At 38.9% G+C, this 27,767-nt stretch overlaps 1 protein-coding gene across 2 annotated transcripts in view; it reads left to right on the top strand.

Annotated features, from left to right (window-relative positions):
• LOC150075774 (neurobeachin-like protein 1) overlaps positions 1 to 27,767 on the top strand; it is a 693,585-nt gene that overhangs the window by 437,526 nt on the left and 228,292 nt on the right. For both annotated transcript variants that reach the window (XM_090387670.1, XM_090387669.1), the window contains exon 32: positions 14,543 to 14,828. In XM_090387670.1, the coding sequence (XP_090243796.1) occupies positions 14,543 to 14,828 (286 nt within the window). The remainder of the gene's footprint in view (positions 1 to 14,542; positions 14,829 to 27,767) is intronic.

Genomic DNA, 27,767 nt, shown 5'->3' with positions numbered 1-27,767 from the left:
ATTCAGAATTCAGATTACGAACGTAAGGGGGCATCATTTCAAATTAAGAAAAGACAGATGTAGAATAGATGTGCTGAAATTTGCCTTTAGCCAGCAGGTGGTTAATTGCTGGAACAAACTTCCATCTGTCGTTGTGGAAGTTGATAGGTTAAATTAATTTAAGGAGGAACTGGACAGGCATTTGGAGGGAATGGTGTATTTTTTTTTTTTTTTTTTTTTTTGGCTGAAGCTGCATAAGCTCATACACTTGTTTTCTTGCATCACATGCCACTACTACTACTATTACTACATCCCAAAGGGGCCCCGAGTGCCAAGCGATAGTTCCCAAGCGATCTTTATAGTGCGTTTTCTAGCGTTTTTCCTAGAGTGAGTACTAGTGCTTTCATAAACCCTCCACCGCTCGCACCGTCACTGCTGACCGCTCGCAACGTCACTGCTTCCCTCGCTGAGCAACGTCACTGCTTCAACGCTAGCAACGTTACTGCTAACCCCGCTTGCAACGTTACTGCCATCGCTAGCAACGTACTGCTCTCTTCTTCTGCTGATCGCTTGGTCACTGGTTGGCACCGCTCCTGCCTCCACGTGGCGGGGTCGGTAACCTGGGAGAAGGAATTCCCTCTTCCAGGGCTGAAAGGAGCAACGATGGATTGTGATGCATATCCACCGCTAGAGCCCACGAGCTCCAGACCTGTCAACTCTGATTCAGAGCATGACTTGAATCGTCCGAAGAGACAGCGGACTGAAAAACAGAGTGCAGATATGCCAGCATTTCTAATAATGCACTCATTATCCACACAACCTGTAGGCAAGTTATCGCCATTTCTAATACAGAAATGTTTAGAATCGGTTGTTGGATCTCCCAAAATGGTGAAGCGTCTTCAATCTGGAGACCTTCTAATTGAAGCTTCCAAACCAAGCCATTCAGAAAAATTGTTAAAATTGACAACCTTTAACAACATTCCAGTGTCAGTTACGCCACATAACACCCTGAACACCTCTAAAGGCGTCATCAGCGAATGGGACTTACTAAATGTCTCTGAACAAGAAATAATACAAGAGCTTAGTGAACAAAAAGTGACTCATGCACGGAGAATCATGACTAAAAAAGATGGCAACCTACTACCAACCAGGTCCATCATTTTAACTTTCAGTACTCCGACTCTTCCATCTTCTGTTAAAGCAGGTTACCTAAATTGTAAGATACGGCCTTACATCCCAAACCCCATTCGCTGCTTTAAATGTCAGAAGTACGGTCATTCTCAAACAGCATGCCGAGGCGATGCTGTGTGTCCTCTTTGTGGTTCCAAGGAGCATTCTCAAGAAGACTGTACAGCTTCCACTCCTATTTGTCCAAACTGTAAGGAAAACCACCCTGCATTTTCTAAAGCATGTGACCTTTGGAAAACAGGTAAAAAAATCCAGAAATATAAAGTTGAACATAAAGTCACTTACCCTGAAGCAAGAAAGCAAGTGCTACTAACCATTCCTAGCCGATCATACGCATCTGTTACTAGAACCAGCCGCTCAGCTGCAACTCAAACAGATGTGTCCATAGAACCGAGAGTTTCCTTTGCCACCTGGGCCAAAACTGTTTTATCATGCAATAAGAAATCTACAGTCAACGAAACCAGCAATACGCCGATCAGCATCCCAACTGATGCTATCTCAACTTTGCCCGAAACAACAAAATCAACTACCGTTGAAAATCAGAAAAAGGTGAAGCCACGAAATATCAACATGGAAACTGATGTTCAATCAGAAGATGACGACACGGTACTAGAGTTACATGCTAGTGACATCATGGATACAGGACGCCCAATCTTTCCCAGAAATGAGAAACCAAAACCAAGCAGACAGAAACCTTCTCAGAAAAAACAGTCAGATCAATCTTCCTCAAACAAATCCAACCAATGAATAAATTCCTACAATGGAACTGTCGAGGATTACGCAGTAATATAGACGACCTCAGTGATTTACTGACTCAAACTAATGCAGTAGGTGCATGCTTACAAGAAACATTTTTATCACCACACGCTTCGGTCAAAATCAAAAACTATACTATGTTTAGGCGAGACAGGGTTTCTAACTCTCCTGCTCGTGGTGGGGTAGCTATACTTGTGAAATCTACAATTCCCTCAAGACATCTCCAACTAAATACCTCCTTAGAAGTTGTAGCAGTCCGGATAGCAATGGGAATATCGTTATCACTTGCATCCATCTATATATCACCGAATTATCCTTGCTCCCAGACTGAACTGGACAGTCTTATTATGCAACTTCCGCCTCCCGTCTGTTTACTTGGTGATTTCAATGGTCACCATCCATTGTGGGGATCCTCCACCATGGATGGTAGAGGCAAACTAATCGAAACATTCCTGGATAACCATAACCTGACTCTTTTAAACTCTGGTTCTCCAACTCATGTTCAACTACCTGCTGGTACTACATCCGCCATAGACCTATCCATCTGTTCAGCCTCTCTTTTTCCAAGCATGGAATGGTTAGTGCTAAATGATCCATTCCACAGTGACCATTTCCCTATCATTAGTTCAATTCAAACACAGGTCATGTCATACCCTAAAGGCCGTACTTCTTGGAACTTCCAAAAAGCAGACTGGAAAACCTATTCCAGTTGTGTTATATTTGAAAAGCAATATGTACAGCAACAGAATCTTGATAACGTAACTGACCACATTACCAGCCACGTATTATCTGCAGCAGAAATTTCCATCCCAAAATCTAACCTGCACAAGAGTGTACACCAAAATCAGTGGTGGAATGAAGAATGCTCCAAAGCAAAGCGTGATAAAAACAGAGCTTGGAACCACTTTCGTAAATTCCCAACTACCGCCAACCTAATTGTCTACAAAAAACTCAGAGCTAAAGCGAGACTGATTAGAAAAAAAGCAAAACATGAATCCTGGACTAACTTCGCCTCATCCATTAACAGAAATACTGACACTCGAATTATTTGGAAAAAAATACGAGCACTCAATGGGAAATTTCTACCGCTGCAATCACCAATAATACAATGGAATGGGCAGGAACTATCTTCCCCTAATGATATAGCAAATGCGCTATCAGAGTCTTTTTATGACATTTCCGCCTCATCCTCTTATGTGACATCCTTCCAACGCATTAAAACTAATGAAGAACGTCAAAAATTAAATTTTCAAACTAGACTATCACTCCCTTATAACCAGCCTTTTACTCTCGTCGAGCTGAAGGAATGCTTAAGCAAATCGTCAAATAGTGCAGCAGGACCAGACGGTATTCACTACAGTATGTTGCAGCATCTATGTGAATCTGACCTTGGCATATTATTAATATTCTTTAACCGTATCTTTTCAGAAAATACTTATCCTCTGTCCTGGCGGCATTCCTATATTTGTGCTATTCCAAAACCAGGCAAAGATCCCACTCTGGTCCAGAACTACAGACCGATATCATTAACAAGCTGTTTAGGCAAAATCTTTGAAAGGATGGTACATAAGAGGCTCACCTGGTTTCTAGATTCCCAGCATCTTCTCTCTGATCACCAATATGGCTTCCGTAAAAACAGATCCACCCTAGATTTACTTGTAAAACTTGAATGCAACATACGAAATGCCTTCGTCATGAAACAGCACCTAGTGATGGTCAACCTAGATATTCACAAAGCATTCGATACTACCTGGCGCTATGGCATTACTAAAGATATGCATCAGTTGGGGCTGAGAGGCTATCTTCCTCAAATCATTCAGAACTTTTTAAAATTACGCACTTTTCAAGTCCGATATAAAAACGAGCTGTCAGCAACTCACATTCAAGAAGAGGGTGTCCCGCAGGGTTCAATACTGAGTGCTACACTATTTGCGATTCGAGTCAACAAAATATTGGAAGATCTTCCAAAAACCATTCAAATTTATATGTATGCAGATGACCTCACTATATCCTGCCAATCACAAAGTATGAATACTATCGAAAGACAGTTGCAAAATGCTCTATACAAAATAGAAACCTGGACCTTATGCAATGGATATCGTCTTGCTGAACAGAAATCCACCACTACACACTTCTGCAAACTACGATCACTTCATCCTGATCCTGAGCTAAAGATTAATAACATGCCAATACCTCTTACTCACACTGTCCGTTTTCTTGGCCTAGTGCTAGATAGGAAACTAAACTTTCAAGCACATGTGACCTACCTTCGGACCATCTGCTTGAAGAAATTGAACATCCTCCGGTGTGTGTCATCTATGTCGTGGGGCGCTGATCGGCATACCCTGATCCATCTCTATCGAGCTCTCATCAGGTCCCGTTTAGACTATGGCTCCCCAGTGTATGACTCTGCTAGGAAAACTATTTTAGAGCGATTGAACACGATCCAGCACAGTGCTCTGAGAGTTTCTCTAGGGGCTTTCAGAACCTCCCCAGTTCAGAGCCTTTACATTGAAGCCCACGAACCTCCCTTACATCTTCGGAGGAAAACATTGCTTTTGATGTATGCCGCAAAAATCCGCAGTCTTCCCTCTCACCCGAATTGGAGATGTCTATACAATACCGAATGGGAGTCATTCTTCAACAGCAAACCAAATGAAAACAGACCTGCTGCACTTAGACTTAAAGAATTAACTCAAACGTGGAATATTGAAATCGGCAATATATATGAGGACATAACACCGCCTGATCCACCGTGGACAAATATCCGTGCAATTTATGATGATTATTTCCAACAGTGGGGAAAGAAAACCTTGTCTCCCTTCAATATCGCACAATTACATGAAACTCATTCTGCTTCTAATTCACAGGCCTGTAAGATCTATACTGATGGATCAAAAACTGAGACCCAAGTAGGCGCTGCGGCAATCTTCCCTTCATTCACTACTTCTATCTCATTACCTGTAGAATGCAGTATCTTCACTGCAGAGCTTTATGCTATTAACTTGGCCCTAGATCACATTACTCAACTTCTGATTTCTTCTGCCTTAATATACACTGACTCCCTCAGTGCTGTCTCTGCCATAAATAGCAATAGCACCTCCTCTCACCCTGTTATCAAACAAATCCATTCCAAATTACTTGTGTGCAATGAGACCAACCAAACTGTGACATTCTGCTGGATACCAGGGCATTCTGGTATAGCAGGTAATGAAAGAGCAGATCTTGCAGCCAAACAACCAGATACCAATATTTTACAGAATTGTCAAGTTCCGTACTCCGATTTCAAACATATCATTCGTAAAGCATGTTACAATAGATGGTCACTGATCTGGAGAGGTTATCCAGGAAACAAACTATACAAAATAAAACCAGAACCAAAACTGTGGCTCTCCAGTTTCCGGAAAAATAGACGAGAAGAAACAATTTTAGGAAGGCTAAGGATTGGGCATACACACCTCACTCACCTGTATCTATTAAATAATGACAGTGCTCCCCAATGCACATCATGCCAAGTTCAACTGACCATTCGCCATTTGCTAGTGGACTGTCCCCACTTTCAAACCATCCGCTTAAGCATCTTTAAGTCAATTTCTAATACACAGTCATCAGTAAATTTAATGCAGATCCTGGGAGATGATCCTAATAAAAAGGAACTATTTACTTACTTAAATCAGATAGGAATATACCATAAAATATAGGTATCGTTTCATATCCACCATTAGAAAGACACAATATGGCCCCAGCAGCCTATGTGTCGTTAAACTTAACTACAACAACAACAACAACATCCCAAAGGCTTTCAATCATGTTTGGCATAAAGGTCTTTTAAACAAGCTTCCATTATGGTTTGCCAACTGTTTTTTGTGATTGGTTATCCAGTTTTCGCTCTGATCGCTCACTGAGAGTGATGGCCCTCTTGTCTTCTAACTTCTCCACTAATGCTGGTGTCCCCTAATTTTCAGTTCTTTCCCCCACTGTTTTCCTCTTGTATATTAATGACCTTCTTCCATTGAGTGGAAATTCCATCCATAGTTTTTCCGATGATAGCACATTGCTATCATCGGCAAATTGTATCTGATTGTTTTCCACTTTCCATTTTGAGAAACCTTGTCCTGCTTAATCAGCTTCAACTTCTCAAACATCTGCTACCAATTCCTTAAATGCCGATCTCCAGGTAATTCTCCAGTGGGGCAAAGACAACTTAGTTGATTTCAATCCTTCTAAAACTCAGTCTTGTCTTATATCTCAGGCAAAAAGCATTCTTCTGCTCCTATGCTTATCTTTTTTTTTTTTTTGGCTGATGCTGCATAAGCTTGCTTTCTTGCACTGTATGCTAATGCTAAATACTGCATCTGGGTAGCAGTAACCCAAGAGAAACATACCAACTCTGTGGTACTACATTCAGGGAGGTGGAGAATGAAAAAGACTTGGGGGTACTTGTGCAGTCAGATATGAAGTCCTCTGAGCAGTGCAGAGGGACTGCTAGAGCAGGTTATGGAGTTTTGTTGATGATATTTAGGAATTTTGGTAGCAGAGACAAGGAGGTGTTTATCCCTTTGTCAGGCCACGCCTTGAGTACTCTATACAGGTCTGGAGGCCTCATTTTAGGAAGGATATAAAGTTGCTAGAATGAGTACAAAGAAGGGCAAAAAGATTGGTGAAAGGAACAAAGTGGTGCACTTAGAAGACAGGTTTAATTTCTGCAAGTTGCAGTATCTGGAGACTAGGCACCTCCAAGGTGATCTGATTGAGGTGTATAAGGCCTTGAATGGTTTGAGCAGACTCAGTGCTGACAGGAAACTTTCGCTTGCTCAGACTAAGAACCTGAGGGGGCATAGACTCAAATTGAGGAAAGACAGTTGTAGAATAGATGTATGGAAGTTTGCCTTTAGCCAACGGGTAGTTGATTGCTGGAACAGCCTTCCATCTGTTGTTGTGGAAGTTTGATAGCTTAAATAAATTTAAGGGTGAACTAGAGAAACATTTGGAGTGACCAGATGGGTGAAATGGGAAGTCTTTTTTTTTTTTTTTGGCTGATGCTGTATTTGCTTGCTTTCTTGCATCATATGCCGCTACTATTGCTAATGTAGCTTAATAATTTATGTACATCCCATTCATTTTCCTTCTCTTCCATGAGTCTCATTAGTTCATCTGACATCCTAAACGGCCTATATCTTGAAGAGTTATTCTTAGTTGGCCTTAATAAGCCTAATAGCTTCTATGATTAGATTAATTCCCTGTATGCTTCTCATTTACAATTTGCTGATGGTAACATCATCAATTGGTCCCACTATTATAGAATTTAAAAACTGTCTGAAAATGCTGTAGTCACCTTCACAAAAAAAAAAAAAAAAAAAAATGTTCACTTTACCCTTAATGGTAATTACATCTGTAAGTAAATCCCATGCCAATACCCTGATTGCTGCCACCTAGAAGTTCTTTTATCTGCAGTTCTTAATGCATGAATAATCAGATCAAGGAATATTACTCCTGTTTGTTGCCTCTCTAGAATACTGCTGTAAAAAACAGTCATCCAATAAATTCACAAAAGTATTTCTACTGTGTGAGTGACCGATCTCCAAGTTCCAGTCCTTAACTTCAAAGTTAAAATCCACCATTACAGGTGACCCCCGCTTAACGCTGATAGTTCGTTCCGGGAAAACAGAGCGCTAAGTGAATCCGCACTAAGCGAGCGCCATATTCCCATAAGGTAACACATGTATTTGTGAGTTGCGGTCTATTTCATAGGATATTTTCTAATCAATAATAAATGGTAGTGAAAATATGCACCAATGTCGATTAAAAATATTTATTATTCAAAATTTTGTACATATAAAATATTCTACTTTATATACACATAATTATGAGGTAATTAACTAACGAAAATCATGAATTTATTAACTCGAGCCAGGTCCGCCCTGTTTTTGTCTAATTTTTAACCCTAACTCGAAAGTTGCTCCCCCCGAAGAAAACTAATAATTTTCATAATTTCTACTCAATTTTCCAAATTGAAACTCTCAATATACATAAACAGAAGTATATTCTTTGATTTCCTACCTTTAGCGCTCAGCAAAAACTATTAATTCACTCTAAAACAGCAAAAATGTACGATCACATTTCAATTTATTAAATTTTGATGTCGGCAAAACAAGATCCAAGCTTTGAAAATAAAACGCGTTACAGCATTAGTTCAAAAATTTGCGCGTCAGCTCGGCGCCTCTGGCTAAAACGAATCAACGCACGCAGAGAGATAATTGACTGGTCAAGCTTACGTCATTAACGTTACCAAGGTGATCCAAGGAGAAAATGAAACTGTAAACAACTTTCGTGGAAAACAAACAGTTGAGCATCATTACTTGCGAACACTAATTTGCATGGCTCACTCACAACAGTGGCTTTATTGCTTTTCGTAATTGTTGTACGAAAGAATTGCAACGAATTGGTTTTGAAAAACTAAAATATTGCATTTCCTTTCTTCAATATCTACTAAAAAAAAATCAAGGAAATTCATCTACTGGAAGCTATACTGGAAACGGAAAGAAAAAAACTGTCATAAAACTGATCACTACAATGCGCATTTCATAAAAAAAAAAAGTTCGCTTTATTGTAATTGTTTCTAGAGGACTAAATCGGAACAGCAGTTTCATGGATGTATATTTGATCTTCTTACGAAATTTCAAGAAAATATTTCTATTCATAGCTGCGTTATAAACTTCGAAAACTGATATCGAAGGAACTTCACATGCATCTCATCTGGTGTACAAACGAAAAAAAAAAAAAAAAAAAATGCGCAGCTAGTAACAGATTGTGAGAACAATCCATTACTCGTAGTGAGGGATTGGGAAATTGTAAGTAATTGTTATTGAATACTTCAATATTTCCTTGATATGCATTTGATATCATCAAAAAATTTCCAGAGAAAAATTGAATTTTCATTATCACAACAACGCCCGAAAAATTCACCATAAGATGTCATGTGTTTCAATGTTTGAATTCCATTCTGAGCAGACAGAGTAGCCGTTCACCGAATGAAGAAAAACAGGGTTCATTTTCATGAAATTTCCAATTCCCTTCTTTCACTTGAGGGAAAAAAAACTCCTTAGGGGAGGGAGTCCACCCTTTCTAGTCCGACCCTGGAGAGAGAGAGAGAGAGAGAGAGAGAGAGAGAATAAAAAATACCCTTTTGGTGGGCAGAAGGCCAAGAGATTGTCAAAGGTCCAGAGCGCTAACTTTCATTTATTTTATTTATTTATTTTATTTTATTATATTATTATTTTTTTTTTTCTTGTGTTGTTCTAGCAATCCATCCTGGATTGGGGCTTCCCTGGGCCGGGATAGTGCTTCTCCTCTTTTCTCCTTCCCTCTCTTCATCTTATACAAGTTTTTCTTTCCTCCCTGGGAACTTTTTTTTTTTTGGCTGATGCTGCATAAGCTGATACACTTGCTTTCTTGCATCACATGCCACTACTACTAGGGAGGAGGGCGTGCAGTTAGTAGGGGAGATCTTGCCCTCCTGCTAGGGACGAGTACCTGGAGGCAGTAGTCCAGGTGATCGCTGCTTCCAGGTAGCCGGAATGCCCAAATACAACATCACAATACAGAACACACACATAAGCTCACAAACAGTTTTTCTTTCCTGTCACTTTCTCCCATGCGGGATGAAAATTGTTTTTCTCTCTCTCTTGCTTTCCTTTTCATCTGTCTTCATCCAACATGGGATATTCCTATGCGGGATGATTTTTTTTTTTTTTCACGACACACGCTGGCCTTACCCTGACAATGCGTAAAAACTGAACAGAGCAACGAGGCCAAGATGAACTTTTGTTGTAGGAGCCGCCCATACAAAAACAAAAAATAAATAAAGAAAATAAATAATAATAATAATAATAATAATAAAAAAACAGCATTGCAGCTCTAAGTCAGTTTCATCCTAGGATGCGGAAACTGCAATTGTTTTAGAGAACAATATTTTACATTTTTACTTTCTAACATTATTTTGCATTATAGCTCTGTTACAATATTTTGCTTCGTTTCTTTACATTATTGCTGTAGCAAACGATATCGGTGTGCATGACGTTTCATCACAGATGCTGGAGTTCTAATTAGTCAGTTCATCCTAGGATGCGGAAGTACTAATTAGTCCGATTTTGGTCTGGTGCTCATTTGATAAAAAATCCAGAATAATTCCTCTGGAAATATTAGCTAGTGAACTGCATTATAAATTTCAAACATCGCTGTATTGCTTATCCTTTGAGAGTGACCGCATGTTTTCACCTTGTACAATTGTTTTATTGTGGGCACTTTCTTCCAGTCAGTAAAATCATTATTATACCTATAAAGTAATTCATTATGTTGGGAGAAACCGTTTTTGCTCCTAATTGATGTAGCACTTTCGAATTTCGCAAAGTGGATTATTTGAACACAACATACATTAGAAGGTCGGTAAAAGAGTTGATAGTTGATAGGCAGCATTCCGACAAACAAATTTTCTGCCTGAGAGAGAGAGAGAGAGAGAGACTCATCTGCCAAAAACCACAGTAAAGCAAAGTGATGTGGATGGGGAGTAATTCTATTTGTCAGCGGAGTTTATCTGTTTATTGTAGTTCAGAACACCATTATGACAGTGGATAGTGAATTTATTCGGCTTCTGTACTAAAACAGAATTTCTCCCTTTGCGATGACATCAAAGCGTAACAAGCAAATATCTTCTAACGATACTTTTTGAGTTACAAATATTGCAGTTATGTGAACAATACACATTTCAAGAAAGAAAGAAATTCATAGCGGATGATTTTTTTTTTCTTTCTTTTGATGCACCAGTTTCGAAGTTTAGAAGTTTATAACGCAGCTATAAATAGAAATATTTTCTCGAAATTTGGTTAGAAGATCAAACCCAGGAAACTGCTGTTCTGATATTGTTTACTAAAAACAATTACAATAAAGCAAATTTTTTTTTTTTTTTTATCAAATGCGCATTGCAGTGTTATCAGTTTTACACCAGTTTTTCCCGTTTCCAACAGATGAATTTCCTTGATCTTCTGTTCGTAGGAGCAATACACGTTGAAGAAAGGAAATACGATCTGTTCACCTTCCATAAACTGTTATTGGTACTGTATGGCTTTATTGCCTCTTATGTCAAAAACAGTAGCTCCTGTTCGTCTTTTGTTTATTTACACTTCTCCCTTACCATCTCAACTGGTGACGTGATATATACCTCCCACGCTTCGCTCATATTCACGCGGAGTTGTTTATCAGAACTGCTCCTCTCGGTAAAAAGAAATTCGCGCGCTTTACAACAAGAAACGAATCAAGTGTCGGGTTTCATAAGCTCTAGGCTGGTTAGGGCAGGGGTAAAAAAATTAATTGAAAAGGCCTAAAAATTTGCATACTTGATGTCACATTTTTGTCATTTGCGTGAAATTCAATAGAAGGTTTTGAAAATTTAAGTGGGAAAATTCAAGAAAACAGTTCTGGCTCCAACTATAGCAAGTTTCAGCTCTGTAATTAGAGTAAAAATTATAGAATTAACTTACTGAACCCATTTGGGGCTGGTACGTACCCCAGCGGACGGGGATATGGTTAATTCGATGGCCCTGTGCTCTCGAGTTTTCGTATCTTTGGACTGAAAAATGTGTCAATTTTGGGTTGTGCTTTGGCCCTCTTCCTCTCATTGTACAACATCATGTAGGGATTTATTTCTTTCTTCAAATTTCTTATTACCTTGGCACTTCGTTCCATGTCAGGGTCATTCTCCCGGAAATAATCACACATTTTTTCGAAGTGTTCAAAAGCTTCACTAAGTCCTTTTGCAGTCAGCGACTTCATAGGTTCTTCATCTATAGTATCTTCATCATCATCTCCCTCAATAGCAAGCTCTTGTTCTTTTATAATTTCCATTAGTTCTTCATTAGAGAGGCCATCCCTGTCGTTGTCTATCATCTCTTGTACGATGTCTTCGTTAATTTCGTGTAATCCTGGTTCTTTTCCGAGCTCAACAATTTGTGTTTTAACATTTTCAACGGAATCATCAGGTTCCTGGGAATGCTTTATGCAATTTTTCCAAACTTTCCTCCACACTCCATTCATGGTTTTCTGAGTCACTTCATCCCAGGCACTTGAAATGTTGTAGATGGCGGTTTTAATGTTATAGGATTTCCAAAACCCCTGTAAGCTCCATACATTTTCAGTGTTGATGGCTTTAATAGCTTGGGAAAAGGTGTTCCTTATGTAGTAAGCTTTAAATGTTGCAATTACTCCTTGGTCCATTGGTTGGATCAGAGACGTAGTGTTTGGAGGCATGTAAAAAACTTTTATGTGATTGTTCAAGTCTTCTAAGCTCTCTTTGCTTGGGTGTCCTGGCGCATTGTCCATGATTAGAATAGCTTTATAACCAATGTTATTTTTTGCACAATATTTTTCCACTGCAGGACAGAACTCAGAAGAACTCAGCATACCAATCAATGAAAAGCGACCTGGTTATCCAAGCTTTTTTATTAGCCTTCCAGATTACAGGTAGGTTTGATTTAGCTAAACCTTTAAGAGCCCTTGGATTTTCGGAATGGTAAACTAAAAGGGGTTTTAATTTAAAATCCCCCGCAGCGTTACCACCCAACAACAAAGTTAACCGATCTTTCGCCGCTTTGAAGCCTGGCATGTTTTTTTCTTCTTTCGATATGAAACTTCTTTTAGGCATTCGTTTCCAAAAAAGACCTGTTTCATCTATGTTAAAAACTTGTTGAGCAGTATAACATCCCTCTTCAATAATTTTAACAAATTCTTTTTTGAAAGTTGTGGCTCCTTGTTGATCTGCACTTGCAGCTTCTCCCTGTATTGCTACGTTGTGCAGGTTATAGCGCTTTCTAAATCTATCAAACCAGCCCTTACTAGCGTTAAATGGTTCCACATTTTTTTCGGGGTGAGCTCCCTTTAAATCTTCATATAGGCTCTTCACTTTTTCTTTAATAATAATTGAACTTAACGGAATTCTACGTTGAATGTTGTCTTCAATAAAATTACAAATTTGTAATTTTATTTTCTCCATTTCAATCATAATAGCCGGCCTAGCCCTGGTCAATTTAGTTGCCTGCAGGGGAACAGCTGTTTTTCCAGCTGCTAAAATTGATTCTTTATTTTTTATGATTGTTCTTACAGTTGAACCTGCCAGTCCTAAATTATTGCACACATCCACTTGTCTTTGACCGGAATCAATTCTCTTCAAAACGTCTAATTTAATTTTCAAACTCAATGTTTTTCTTACCTTTCCAATCTTTGCACCGTGTCCAGACATTGTTGCTTTTTCATTCTTATCCGCCATAACTCTCTGCAAATGTAACTGCGTTGCACTGATTGTGATACGATGTTCGAGTACAGTAAACTGTATGTCTAACACTGTATGCACTGAATGATATCTAGAATTCCTCTGGCAAGTGAGCTGAAGACGGTGACAAATGTTTTATTTATCTGAAAAGTTTGATTTTACCGTGCAGTAAAATCAAATGGTTGTTTATTGCCGGAAAAGTACTGTAAATCAATTATGGTGTGACTCATGGAGAATGTTTATGGAATTTCCAAAACAGTAAAACAAACAAATTTTATGTACTTTGGGTGACCACAAGGTCAGAGGAGTTCAGAAGACAAGAGAATACTGTACAAGAAACAGCACCGCATTTAGCACTCATGGGATTGATTGTGTGAAAAACATTTCGCAAGTTATAGTTCCCACAGTAAAACAAAAGAAGAGATAGGGAGTAAATCTATTTTTAGTATCTTTCTATTACAGGTCAGAACAGAAAATGCAGACTTCGTAACAACATATGACACTGGATGGTAAATTTTTTCAACTTGTGTGTACTAAAAAAGAATTTCTCCCTTGAAACTATCCACACTAAGAAAATAAGAGCATATTGAAAGTTTCAATTTTGTACATAGAGTAGAAATTATAAAAATAATTACTGTAGTTAATTTCATGGTGGCTATTTTCTCCTTTTGCCAAAAAAAAAAAAGAAAAAAAAAGAGGCTCAAAACAGACTGGACTGAAGACGGATTTGCCAAAAATTCAATCTGTATGCTAGTAAAATAGCGTTACAGTGAGTTTTGACAGCGTTATAGTCAGATACGGGTTATAATGTAAGAACAGCGTTATAGCGAATCAGCGTAAAGCGAACTGCATTATAACGGGGGCCTGCTGTATATGACATTCTGATTTACTGGCCTATTTTATTTCTCTGCACAGTTGTTCATTGTACTGTGTCATTAAGTCATTGATACACTACTACTACTGTCATTTTTGCATTTTTCAATGCTTATGTGACACCAAACCTGGCCACCTGTGTCATCTGGATGTACTAGTGATTTAGTTAATAGCTAAATAAATTATCATAAGGTTAGTATTCATTTGGTATAAGATTGATCATTATAGAAATCTGGATTCCATTTAAAATATTTATTTTGTCTTATTTATTATGAAGACAATTTTCATCAAAGATGCAAATTATAGTAAAAATTGTAATTTGTGTCTAATTTCCTTTTATGCGATTGCAATTATTTTGCTTTTGTGCTTTGAGAAACACATATTTTGTTATTTACATATATATCTGATTGTTTTCTGTTTTTATAGGTCAAAATCAGAAAGTCAGAGCTCTAGTAGTGAAGACCTAACTACTACTTTTAGTGATGATAAAAAAACTGATAGTCCACTCAGTGAAAGTCCCCTTTTTGTGCTTAAAAAATCAGAAAAGATATCCGAGGATGAAAGAGAAATTGTAGAAAGTAACAAAGATAATAGCCAGAAAGAGATAGAAGACAGTGGTGATGATGAGACTAAACTGTTTAGGATTGTTGTAGATTTGGTATTGTCAATAATGTGGAAAGGTGTTCAAGGATCAAATAAACAAATCTGGGAAGTAAGTTTTTTTTAATTTTTTTACATCAAGTTTCAGAGAACAAAAGAGATAGGGATACGGTCCGAGCTTAAAGTCTCTGTGACGTGTACATGAATGATGTACAGGAATTTTGCCAGTAGTTTTTTTTTTTTTTTTTTTGGTAGTTGTTGGCGCATCGGCTTCTGTGGCCATAGTGCACCTCCCAAGGTTTTTGCAGTACTTTGATCCAAGCCCGAGGCGGGATTCGAACCCGCGACCTTTGGGTTGCCAGGCAGGCACCTTACCCACCTGGCTTGCCAGTAGTAACAAAAATAATGCAGTCTAACTATTTCCTTACTCTATTCTGTAGGGAAATAGTTAGGCTGTATTTTGAATACTGTATTCAAGTCTGAACCCTTGTTAGGAAGGTTGTGGATCTGTTAGAACAGATGTAGAGAATAACAACAAGATTGGCCTGTAGCACAAAGCTGCACTCTTAATGCAAAAGACTTCAGTTCTGCAAACTGCAGAGTTCTGGAAACTAGGCACCTGCAAGGAGTGTTTAAGGCTTTAAGGCAAGAAGTGTTTAAGGCTTTAAATAGATCGAGTAAACTAAATGCTGATGGCACCCTTACTGTTTCTCACACAACATATAAAACGAGACATTCGTGGTCCCAGATATTCTCAGGTGTCACAAATGTGGGCTTGCTAATTGGAAGTCTAAAACACTGATGGAACTGATATTCAGTTTACATATGAGTCAAGTACATTGAATTTTGGTGAAGTCCAGTCATTCTGCAACAAACAAATCTTCCTTACTCTATTCTGTAGGGAAATAGTTAGGCTGTATTTTGAATACTGTATTCAAGTCTGAACCCTTGTTAGGAAGGTTGTGGATCTGTTAGAACAGATGTAGAGAATAACAACAAGATTGGCCTGTAGCACAAAGCTGCACTCTTAATGCAAAAGACTTCAGTTCTGCAAACTGCAGAGTTCTGGAAACTAGGCACCTGCAAGGAGTGTTTAAGGCTTTAAGGCAAGAAGTGTTTAAGGCTTTAAGGCAAGAAGTGTTTAAGGCTTTAAATAGATCGAGTAAACTAAATGCTGATGGCACCCTTACTGTTTCTCACACAACATATAAAACGAGACATTCGTGGTCCCAGATATTCTCAGGTGTCACAAATGTGGGCTTGCTAATTGGAAGTCTAAAACACTGATGGAACTGATATTCAGTTTACATATGAGTCAAGTACATTGAATTTTGGTGAAGTCCAGTCATTCTGCAACAAACAAATCTTCTGCTTGAAGCTTCACAATGGTGGGAATAATAGTAACCATTGGTATAACACCAATGTGCAAGTTCTGAAATGCCGCACCTAGTCTACTTGAAGTGACCACCAAGCTGTGAACCAAAGTAAGCAGGAGTCAAGATATAGCATCCACACGGAAATGCCCACCCCTCTGTTTTACCAGACAATTCTAGATGGTAGATGACTCTCATCAACAGGTGCAATACCACCACTTTTCCTATTTCAAGGCTTGAAATGTGAAATCCATATTTAGTTTCCAGAGCAAAACTAGCAGATCCCCAAATCATCATGCAGTATGATTGATGTCTTTTGAGGTTATGATAAGCATCATGTTGAGATGACTGTCATAACCTCAAATGATAGAGGTTATGAGAGGCATCATGTCGAATCTGCCTTATATTTTGAGGGTACAGCTCTAAAACAGTGTATGCAAGCTAGCTGCTAGATAGTCACACTGGACTGAACCTATTGGTAACTCTGTAGAAGGCATAAGGATTACCTAGCATGTGATCTCACTGCCACTACTCTAATGATTGAAGGAACTCAAAATTAGTGTACGGAGGGTGGCATTGTCAAGGCCACATTATGTTAAGGGGGTTGGGTATGTTTTTGATATCCATATGCCATATCCAAAAAATTTCATTACTTTGTACAATAGTTCCCCCTACCATTTTCTTTACTACTGAATAGTCATGAATAGTAAAATTTTTGACTATTTTGACTTGAAGTGTCAAATGAAGTGTCAAGTGTCATGAATAGTCAAACTAATAGAACAAAGGTGCCTGTGAAAAGATCTATACCTCTGAAACACTTCCTTGTTCATTTCACAAATATACCTGGTTTCAGTTACAGTCTCAGTGAAGTCCATTTCCACTTACAATGCTGAGTTGGACTTTTTCTGACAGAATCCCTGTTATCAATTGATTCAGCCACTGGTTATCTTAATTATTTGCTGTATGATTCCTTTTGCTTCAAAGGTGGTATTTGTGCACATGTCCACTCTAATATTCTGCCATAGACAGTAATTTAGAACTGCCTCAGAGACAGTAATTTAGAATTTCATTTGTTGGATCAACTAGTCACTTAAACTCATTTTGATATCATATACTTGGATTTCAGGAAAGCTTTTGAAACGGTTGCACATGGAAGTACAAATTGGAGAGATATGGCATTAAGGGTAAATTGCTACAACAGATAAGAGGGTGGTTGAGTGGGAGAAGACAGATAGTGGTAATCAATGGATGCTGCTCTTCGTGGACTAATGTTATTAGTGGAGTTCCCCAAGCTTCGGTATTGAGCCCACTGTTATCTTGTATATTTATCAGTGATATTGATGCAGGTATATTAGGCGTAATGCCCAAGTTTGCAGATAATACAAAGGTTGGCAGGGTTGTTAACAGCAGTAAAGGCAGTATGCTACTCCAACTGGATCTAGATAAGTTGGACAAATGGACTGAGAAGTGGCAACTGAAGTTTAACATTGACAAATGCAAAGTACTGCATATGGGTAGCAATAACCGAAGAGAAATGTACTAACTGTGTGGTACCACACTCAGGGAAGTGGAAAGTGAAAAAGACCTGGAAGTAATTGTGCAGTCAGATATGAAATTTTCAGAGCAGTGCAGACAGGCTGCCAAAGCAGGTGATGAGTTATTGTCAATGATATACAGAAATTTTGCTAGTAGGGAAAAGGAGGTGATTATTCCTTTGAATAAGGCAATGATCAGGCCACACCTTGAGTACTGTGCACAGGTCTGGAGGCCTCATTTTAGAAAAGATGTAGAGTTGCTAGAGCGAGTACAGAGAAGGGCAACAAGATTGGTGAGGGGAACGAAGGGGTAGTCTTATCAAGAAAGGCTCTTAAGTTCTGAAAATTGCAGTGGCTGGAGACTGGGTACCTGTGAGGTGTAGAAGGCCTTGAATAGGTTGAGCAGACTCAATTCTGATGGGATTCTTGCTCCTGCTCCAATTTACGGACCTGAGGGGTCATAAATTCAAATTGAGGAAAGACAGTTATAGAATAGATGCCCAGAAATTTGCCTTTAACCAGTGGGTATCTGATTGCTGGAACAAACTTCCATCTGTTGTTGTTGTTGTGGAAGTTGATAGCTTAAATAAATTTAAGGAGGAACTGGACAAATATTTAGAGGGAATGGATGTGTGAAATTTTTTTTTTTTTCTTTGGCTGATACTACATAAGCTTGTTTCCTTGCATCAAATGCCTCTACAATTACTATTACTCTTTGACGTCCTTTCTTTGAAACTCAACTTTCTCCAGTGCAACTGGCACCTATGGCCACAGATGCTGATGCGCCTAATAAATCCCCAAACAAACATCCAGTGCAAATTTCATAATGGTGAGGTAATTTACCTTGGCGATTTCATTGTTCACAACTCCAGCTGATTCACTTTTTAAATGAAACTCCCCGAACACGAAAGATATTAGAACCTATAGTACTTCGAAATGAAAGAAGGTACTTGTTGACATTTGGCTTGTTTTTTTTTACTTGTTTTTTGTTGACTTATTGAATTCCTGTAGATTGTAATTTTCAGGAAATATGTGTAAAGGAGGTTGTTCTGGAAAACAGAAGTTGAAGGAATAAATGAGGAAGAAGAAAAGTTTGAGTTTGAAGCTGGTTGGTAAAAGGATGCTGACTCGTTGCGTCACATTCAGACTGGTTCAGAAGAGAGAGGGGGGAAATTATAGAAGCCAATTCAGAAGAATAGTACCCATGGAAATATCTATAGAAAAGGCAAAGGCATGCAGCACAAACAAAATGTCTGGGAGACAGAACGAAGAGAGTTTGTAAGAGATGGATTATAATCTAACTGCCCACTTTTGAATGGAATTGAAATGCCTGAGAGAGGTTATTGTTCCCACATATGTATGTCCTGATGCGGGAGTAATATTTCATGGTTCGGAGGATTTTAGGTTTTCAAAGAGTAAGTAGATGTTTAAAAGTAAAGCAATGGAGAGCAAAAGAGAAAACCCAATGTTTTAGATCCAGAGGAAACAATATTTGTTATATGCTTCTGCCAAGAGAAGAACAGGCTCAGAGTAGATTAGAAGTCAGGTGATCCCTAACAGAGATATGTAATCTTGTCTAGAAATACACTGGTGTGCAAAACTTAAGGACCAACACTATTTCTAAAGGTTACAACCACAAAATCAAACGAAACAGCCTGTGGCGAGTTGCATAACTGTGGCCGTTCAGTAGAAAGCTGGTGCACATGAAAAATTTGAATCATGATAAGAAGGCTCACATAAACAGATAAAAGCAGCAGTTCAGCAGTTATGTGCAAATTACTGAATGATAAGCACGATTGTTACAGACATTTTATTGGTTTCATAGTTTGGTTTCAGACAACGAAATGGTCAGTAGACAACATCTGGATGACTTTACCCGGGGTCCAATAATTGGGAAGCTAGAAGAAAGTCAAAATGCAGAAAGTGTGGCTGCAGAGTTCGGTATTGCCCATAGCGTCGTCTCACATGTGTGGTCGGCCTTCGAAGAGCGGCAGGTACAGCTCTTCGAAGGACCAGTGGTGGTCGTCCACGAAAACCAACACCCAGTGATGACCACTATATACTCCTACAGGCCAAGCGGGACCAACACCGGACAGCGAGATCCATTGCAAACCAGCTGCACACGATGCAGGATATCACGGTTTGCTGTAGCCAGGCAACTCTACAAAGGTGGACTGTTTGCCCGACAGCCAGTACGCTGTGTCCCTTTAACACTTCCCCATCAGAGACACAAAGACTGGACAGCAGCACAATTCTTTACTGATGAGAGTAGATTCAGTCTCAGTAGCGATTCTGGACAGCAGCTAATCTGGCGAGAGGTTGGGACACTGTATCACCCCGCAAAATCACTGAAAGAGTTCGATATGGTGGTCAAGGTGTTCTCATCTGGGGAGGTGTGATCTTTGATGGACATACACAACTCCAGATACTGGAAGGTGATACTGTAACTGGTGCATGCAACTGTACTGAGGTAATCCTTCCCCATGTGCATCTGTTCCGAGGTGCCATTGGCTCCGAGTTCGTATTTATGGGTGATAACGCCATACCCGATCGTACTGCAGCTGTTGATATGCTTTTGGAAAGTGAGGACATCGTTCGTATGGATTGGTCTGCCTGTTCCTCCAATCAAAATTCCAACGAACGCATATGGGATGCTCTGTGGAAACGCCTAGTGGCACATTCACACCCACAAGAAAATGTTCACCAGCTGAAGATGGTGCTGACAGCGGAATGGATGATGTTACTGCAAGAAATTATTGACAGCATTGTTCTAAGTATGGACAGGTGGTGCAAAGCCTGCATCAACATTTGGTGTGGCTATATTTCTTACTGAGGACCACCTCCCTTTGTTCCATCTTTGGCAATGATGCATCTGTATCATGGCAGCCATTGCTATGTTGCCATTTTTGAATAAAGTCCCTCTGTACCGCGTGAGGTTCCTTTGGTATGCTCTTCCCATAGCCAGGCCACTCCTATGAGAAGATACAGGTGAAAACCTGACTGGTCCTTATGTTTTGTACACCAGTGTATGAGCATCATCGAAGATAAGTATAGGAGCAGAAGAATCTTTTTTAGCGAGATATAACTCAATAAAAAAGATTCTTCTGGTGAAATTAACTAAGTTACCTTTACTACAATGGAAAAACTAACCAGAAGTTCAGCAATTTAATAAACCATTACTAGATATTTGAGAAGTTGAAGCTGTTTGTGCAGGGCAGGGCTTATCAAAACTATAAGATGGAATGCAATGTGCTATCATCAGCAGAACTATGGATAGAATTTCAGGTCAATAAAAGAAGATCATTAATATATAAGAGGAAAAGAGTGGGAGAAATAACTGAACTGAACTTTGGGAACACCAAAGTTCAGTTTCACCCATCTGGTCATTCCAAATGTTTGTCTTGTTCAGCCTTAAATTTATTTAAGCTATCAACTCCCACAACTACAGATGGAAGTTTCTTCCAGCAATCAACTATCCGCTGGCTAAAAGCAACCTTCTGCACATCTATTCTACAACTGTCTTTCCTCAGTTTGAATCTATGCCTCCTCAAGTTCTTAATCTGAGCAAGCAGAACTATCTGATCAGTACTGAGCCTGCTCAAACCATTCAAGGCATTGTACACCTCAATCAGATCACCTCGCAGGTACCTAGTCTCTAGATGCTGCAACTTGCAGATTTTAGGCACCCCTTGTCCTTCTCTGTACTTGTTCTAGCAACTTTACATCCTTGCTAAAATGAGGCCTTCTGACCTGTACACAGTACTCACAGTCTGGCCTTATACAAAGGGATAATCACCTCCTTATCTCTGCTAACAAAATTCCTATATTTCATTGACAAAACTGCATGACTGCTCTGTCAGCCTGTCTGCACTGCTCAGAGAACTTCATATCTGACTGCACAATTACCCCTCCCCCAAGTCTTTTTCATTCCCCACCTCCCTGAGTGTAGTACCACAGAGTTGGTATGTTTCTCTTGGGTTATTACTACCCATATGCAGTACTGTGCATTTGTCAATGTTAAACTTCAGGTCCCACTTCTCAGCCCATCTGCCTAACTTTTCTAAATATTGTTGTAGTGGCATACTGTCTTCATTGTCATTAACAACACTGCCAACCTTTGTATCATCCGCAATCTTGGACATTAAGCCTGGTATACCTTCATCGATGTCATTAAGAAATACACAAAACAACAAGGGGCCCAGCGCCAAACCCCGGGGGACCCCCACTGATTACATTAGTCCACTGAAAGCAGTGTCCATTTATTACCACTTTCTGCCATCTCCAACTCAACCATTCCTTTATCCATTGCAGCAACTTGCCCTTGCCATACCACCCCAATTTGTACAGCAGTCTTCCATGTGTAACAGTATCAAAAGCTTTCCTGAATTCCAAGTATACGATATCAGAATTATTTTTTGCATCCAGTTCCTTTGTGACCACATTGTAGTATCCAATCAAATTGGTCAGACAAGGGTTCCCCTTAATAAACCCATGCTGTGTCTGAACTATTACTGCAGTCTTGTCTTGATGATCCTGCATCACTTCTTTAACCACTGACTTCATTATTTTCCCCCGAACATAAGTTAAATTAACAGGTCTATAATTATTTGTGTCACCCTTTGCATCCCCTTTGTGAATTAGGGATACATTTGCACATCTCCAGTTAATGGAGACCTCTCCTGAATCAAAGGATGCTCTCATAATTATGGCTAAGGGTTTGCTTACTTCCCTTGCTGCCTCCTTCAACATAACTGGACAGATTCATTCTGCCCCAGCAGCCTTTTTTATATTTAACTTCAACAGTTTCTCCTTCACTTTGCTCTTCGTTATTACAGAATCATTTAGCTCCCTGTTAGAGTTTGATAAACGTCTGGCATTCCCCTCCTTGAATAACTCCTCATGTGTGAATGTAGATGCAAAATACTCATTTAGTTTATCAGCTACTTGAGCAGGATCATCAGTAGTCGAACCATCTATGTTAAGTGGACCAAGCCGATTCATCCCCTGCCTTCTAGAGTTTACTTAAGTAAAGAACTGTTTGCTGTTTTTCTTTGCATCCTTTGCGAAGGATTTCTTGTAATCGGCCTTCGCTTGCCTTACCACCTTTGTGACTTGATTACAGACTAGCTTATACTTGTGGTAGGCTTCTGTGTCACCTTCTGTGTCACCTTATATGCATTCCACGCATTTTTCTTCTTTTCCACGAGCCTCATTAGTTCATCTGACATCCATTTAGGTCTAAATCTTGAACTGTATTTCTTATTTGGTATGAAAAGCTTAATAGCTCCCAAGATTAATTTCTTGAAGGCTTCCCATTAGAATTTGCCATTTTTAACATCATCAGTTGATCCCACTGTATAGAATTTAAAAACTGTCAGAGACCACTGTAGTCTCCTTTATGAAAACAAAAACCCTGTATTTTACTCTTGATGGTAATTACATCTTTAAGTAAATCCAACATCGGTGCACTGTGATCACTGTCACCTAGTGGTTCTTTTATCTGCAAATTCTTAATGCATTAATAATCACTGCTGAGAATCAGCTCAATAGTATTACTTCCTCTGGTTGCCTTTCGAACATGTTGCTGTAGAAAACAATCCTGCAGTAAATCCAAAAAGTCTTTCTAACATTCGAGTGACTAACCCACAAGTTCCAGTCAACATCTGGAAAATTAAAATCTCCCATTACAAGACATTCTGATTTACTGGCCCACTCTGTTTCTCTGTACAATTGTTTGTTGTACTCATCAGAGTCATTAGGCCTATGATACACTCCTACTCCTGTTTTCCCTTTCCTAGTGTTTATGTCACACTAAACTGACTCATCATTGCACTTGTCACCCATGTCATCTGGATGCATTTCCTTAAATTTTATGTGTTTCTTAACTTGCCACATTTCCCCTCCTCTTTTCCTACCCTGTCTATCATTTCTGTATACATTTTACTCCCCAAATTCCAATTCTGCACTGCTTGTACCTGTGTGACACCATATCTCTGATATCCCAACAATATCTGCCTTTGTGTTTTGATCAGCACTTCAAATTCATCAAATTTATTTACTATACTTACTATAAATTAGCCAAACACAGCCCATGTATTTATGTGTTCCATGATTACTCCCAGCATCTCTTGAAATCCCCAGCAACTTCTCTCTAGGCTGCTGCTGCTCATTCCAATAGAAGCAGTGCAAGAATCACTTTTGCCTCTCCCTGCATCCTATCTATTTAAGTGTATCCCATCCCTGTAGAAATAGTCTCTCCTGTTAGCAAGCACAGATCACTCTGAAAAGAATTCTGCCCCACGAGCCTTGCACAATCTCTCCAGTGCCAAATTGATTAACAAAGCTCTCATCATATACTCTGTCCTATTGTGTCTGGGCAGGATCTCTTAATCTTAAGGTCATTAGTGCCAATGTGTATAACAATAGCACCTTTTATGCCCTTAAAAGATATCTGCTCTACAAAATCATCAACATTTGCCTATTGCCAGCCATGCCCTGGTCCTGTTCCACCTATCCTTTTTGTTGGTGCCTCTGTAGCCAGGTGGGCAGGAGCAGCAGTGCGTAGCACAAGCTTCTTGATTAGACTGGGATTCGAGCCCATGAGCCACCAAATACGGAGGATGCGGAAAGGTCAGGGAATGACCACCGCATATCCCCGGAGCAATATGGCCTTAGTTGCTAATGCTCCTAAAAACCAAATAGCAAACAAACAAAACTATCCTTTTTGCATAATGTATTCTTTCTCTCCCTGAGAATAGTCACCGACAATAATTAGCTGTTATGGGACCAGCACATTCTGCCTTGGAGATTGCTGCTGTGTTGCCTGGTGCAGACCAGTGAGATCTGGTATCGAGTTGGGCAGCTGAGGGCTTGATGGGCCCTCATATTAATTTCTTCGAGGGCATCTACCCTACACATCAAACTGTCATAAACACCCATCAGAACGCTGAGTTGGTGCCTAATTTCTTCACAGTCTCTGCACCTAGCGCACACACACACAAAGACATCCATCTTTGCTAGATCATGTCCTGTTCTAGAAAGGTCTGCAATCATTTCACATTTCGCACATTTTTTTAGACTGTGACGCGTTGGAGAATCACCCCTTCGATTCTCTCCCGAGCCACAGCACTCCTACTAATCTGTGATCGTTGCTTTGCTACTCTAGTCTGGGTCATGATTCCCTTTAAATAAAATTTAATTAGCAATGAAATTTAATAAGGTTAATACATTTTACTGATTAATTGATAATATGATACTAAGTTAACAGATTTCTAATTCAGTGCTACTCAGTTTTCTATCTACTTTTATGTTATACCTTACAGTTCAGGATATACGTTATGCCATTCCATATCGTATAACATTGGCGGCAAGTTACGAATGGTAAAATCTGCAGACACTAAGTATTAACTTTCAAAATCACTGTCTAAATTCATATTTATTCATATAGAAATTAGTGGAGAAGTTAAAATGCGTAGCGTTTACCATCACCCATAATGAGCAATCAGAGAGAAAACTAGATATCCAGTTACAAAAAGTAGTTTGCAAATAATAAGACGGAGCTTATTTAGAAGACCTTTATGCCAAAAATGATTGAAAGCCTTTGAAATTTCAAGGACAACTGTTTGAATTTCACAAAACGTTTCCATTGAATCTGCCCATAGATGGGTAACGTAAACCAGTTTATCCCCAGTTGATCAACGCTGACTGAATACATATTGGTGACCATTTAACAGATTTTTCCATTACTTTAAAAGAGTAGAAGTAAGTGCATTGGGATGATAATTGGATTGGAGGGATTTGTCATGAACAGATTGGATATGAGCAAATTTCCTAGCAGAAGGAAAAACACCAGTGGAATGAGAAAGTCTAAAAAGGCAACACGGAACTAGTGTGAACTCAGGTTTTGAGAACTAGGGGAGAAATACCATTAGTACCTGCAATTATCTTGGCATCAACACTATTCAAAAATTCTAATATCCTTTTGATTGAAGATCACAGAATGCATTAAATTCAGTGTAATGGGAGTGATAGAAGGTGGTTTACCAAGATCATCAATACAAAAATTAGAAGAAAATTAGGATGCTAGCAGGTTAGCTTTATCTTTAGATTGAGGATACAATTAAGTTATGAATAGAGATGGGTAAAAGTTGTGGGCCATGGTAAGAGGATGGAATACTCGACACCATTTGGACGAAAGTTTTATACTCTTTGCCTGTTCTTGAAAGGGTCCAGAGATGAGTAACTCACCTGGTGAGATTGGCAAAAGGGTGTCCATGTGAGGAAAGATTTCCAATATGTGGGTTGCAGTGCCTGGAAACTAGGCAACTTAGAGACCTAATTGAGGTTTTTAAGTCTCTGAGAGGCATAAGCAAAATGAATGGGGACAAAATTTTCAGGGTTATAAATGATTCTAGAACAAGGGGCCATAATTTCATGTTACCGGGGGGGGGGGAGATGTTTAGATTGGATTTCAGGAAGTTTTATTTTAGCCAGCAAGTTGTAAATTATTGGAATAAGTTACCTACATGGGTGGTAGAGGCTGACAGTTTGGGGAAATTCAAAGGTATAGGTGGAGAGAAACGCATAGGTTGTCTATTTCCTTTTCTCTTATTAATCTCTATATATTAAAAAGGTTTTCTTCCTAGTGATATTTATTCAAACCAATGGGAGAAGAGGGTGAGGCAATTATGTCGCTACAAATGCAATTAATTATTGACAACTGCCTCCATAACGTTCACCAACCTCGTGCAAATGCTTCACTGTCTAACGTTTGATGTTCCATTGTAAGGTTTTTTGTATATTAATGATTGTAAATAGTTTAGTATTTTGTAAATATTTTAAATATTTGTACAGTTTGTAAATATTTCGGTTAAATATTTTAGTCGTGCTCTTTCAGATTCAACAATATTCCTCGTGCATTATGGAACCCGAAGCAAAAGACCTTTGGCTAAAATCTATTATTTGGGTACCACTTGTCTTAGCAAAGTAGGCATGGTCGTAGAACGGAGTGATTGTGCAGTCGAGTTCTGTGATTGGGTGATTATTGTGAATACGTTTCTGATTGTTTTGTGTCGTTAAGGCGGGTGGTGCTTAGCTTAGATAGGGTGTTTACCCCCATCCTGCTGTTTTAAAATCGGAAAACGAGTTCCTGCTTTTAAAACAACAGCAAGTGGGGAGATAAACATCCTAGGCATGTCAACCTAGGAGGAAAGGGGGCAGAGCTAAATAGTTAGTGGTACCCAAGATCTGAATTATTACCAGACCTTATCCTAAGTGACCTATGTAAATGGAGGTAAATAATTACATAGTGATATTTACTTGACTTTGCGAATGCCACGTGCTACAGATACACAGGTAAATAATTTCATAGGTCATTTCTTGATTAGATATCAATCAGTCCATTTTGACAAGTGGGTCTTTTACGTAGAAAAGATTTGACTTACTCCGTCATACCTCTACATATTATGTAGAAAAGCGTGCGAACAGGGGGCAGAGCCCATTAATTATTATTATTTTTTAATTTTTCTTCTTCTTCTTCTTCTTCTTCTTCTTCTTATTATTATTATTATTATTATTATTTTATTTTATTATTTTTTTGTTTTTTTATTTTATTATTATTATTATGTATTTATTATTATTTATTATTTTTTTTTTGCTGATGCAAGCCAATTGCAATATGCAACATTCTTATCTTGAACATCCTTAGCACATTTAGGGGAAAACAAAGGTTGAGATAGTTAAATATGAGATTTTAGGGGGGGTGGAATAAAGCATTTCATCCCTACAAGAAAAATTTCACTGACACAATCTGAGCAAACTTTGACATCTAAACATTTAAAACAGTGATCCAACCAAGGGAAAAAAGAATAGAAATCTTGCAGATCCTCCCATTTTGCATTCTTGTAATGCCAAACAACATAAGGTTGTGAATCAGTATAGAGAAAGGCTTGATTGGAGAAGAGACCATCACCAAGTTTGTTCTGAGGTGCCTAAACAGCCACTAGCCTTGGCCATGTAGTTGGGTTGCTTATGAGAAAAAGATCAAAGTTGTTGATTGTGTGGTTAGAATTGTCTGGTATTCTGATAGGTAAATGAATAATCTGTGCGAGGACATTAGTAATTGCAAGCAGAAGTCTTAATATT

Source organism: Mastigoproctus giganteus, chromosome 13, assembly GCF_048544385.1.
Source record: "Mastigoproctus giganteus isolate SK-2022 chromosome 13, ASM4854438v1, whole genome shotgun sequence".
NCBI classification, from domain to species: Eukaryota; Metazoa; Arthropoda; class Arachnida; order Uropygi; family Thelyphonidae; genus Mastigoproctus; species Mastigoproctus giganteus.
The sequence above is the reverse complement of the archived record's forward strand: the minus strand, read 5'-3'. Positions and strand labels throughout refer to the sequence as shown.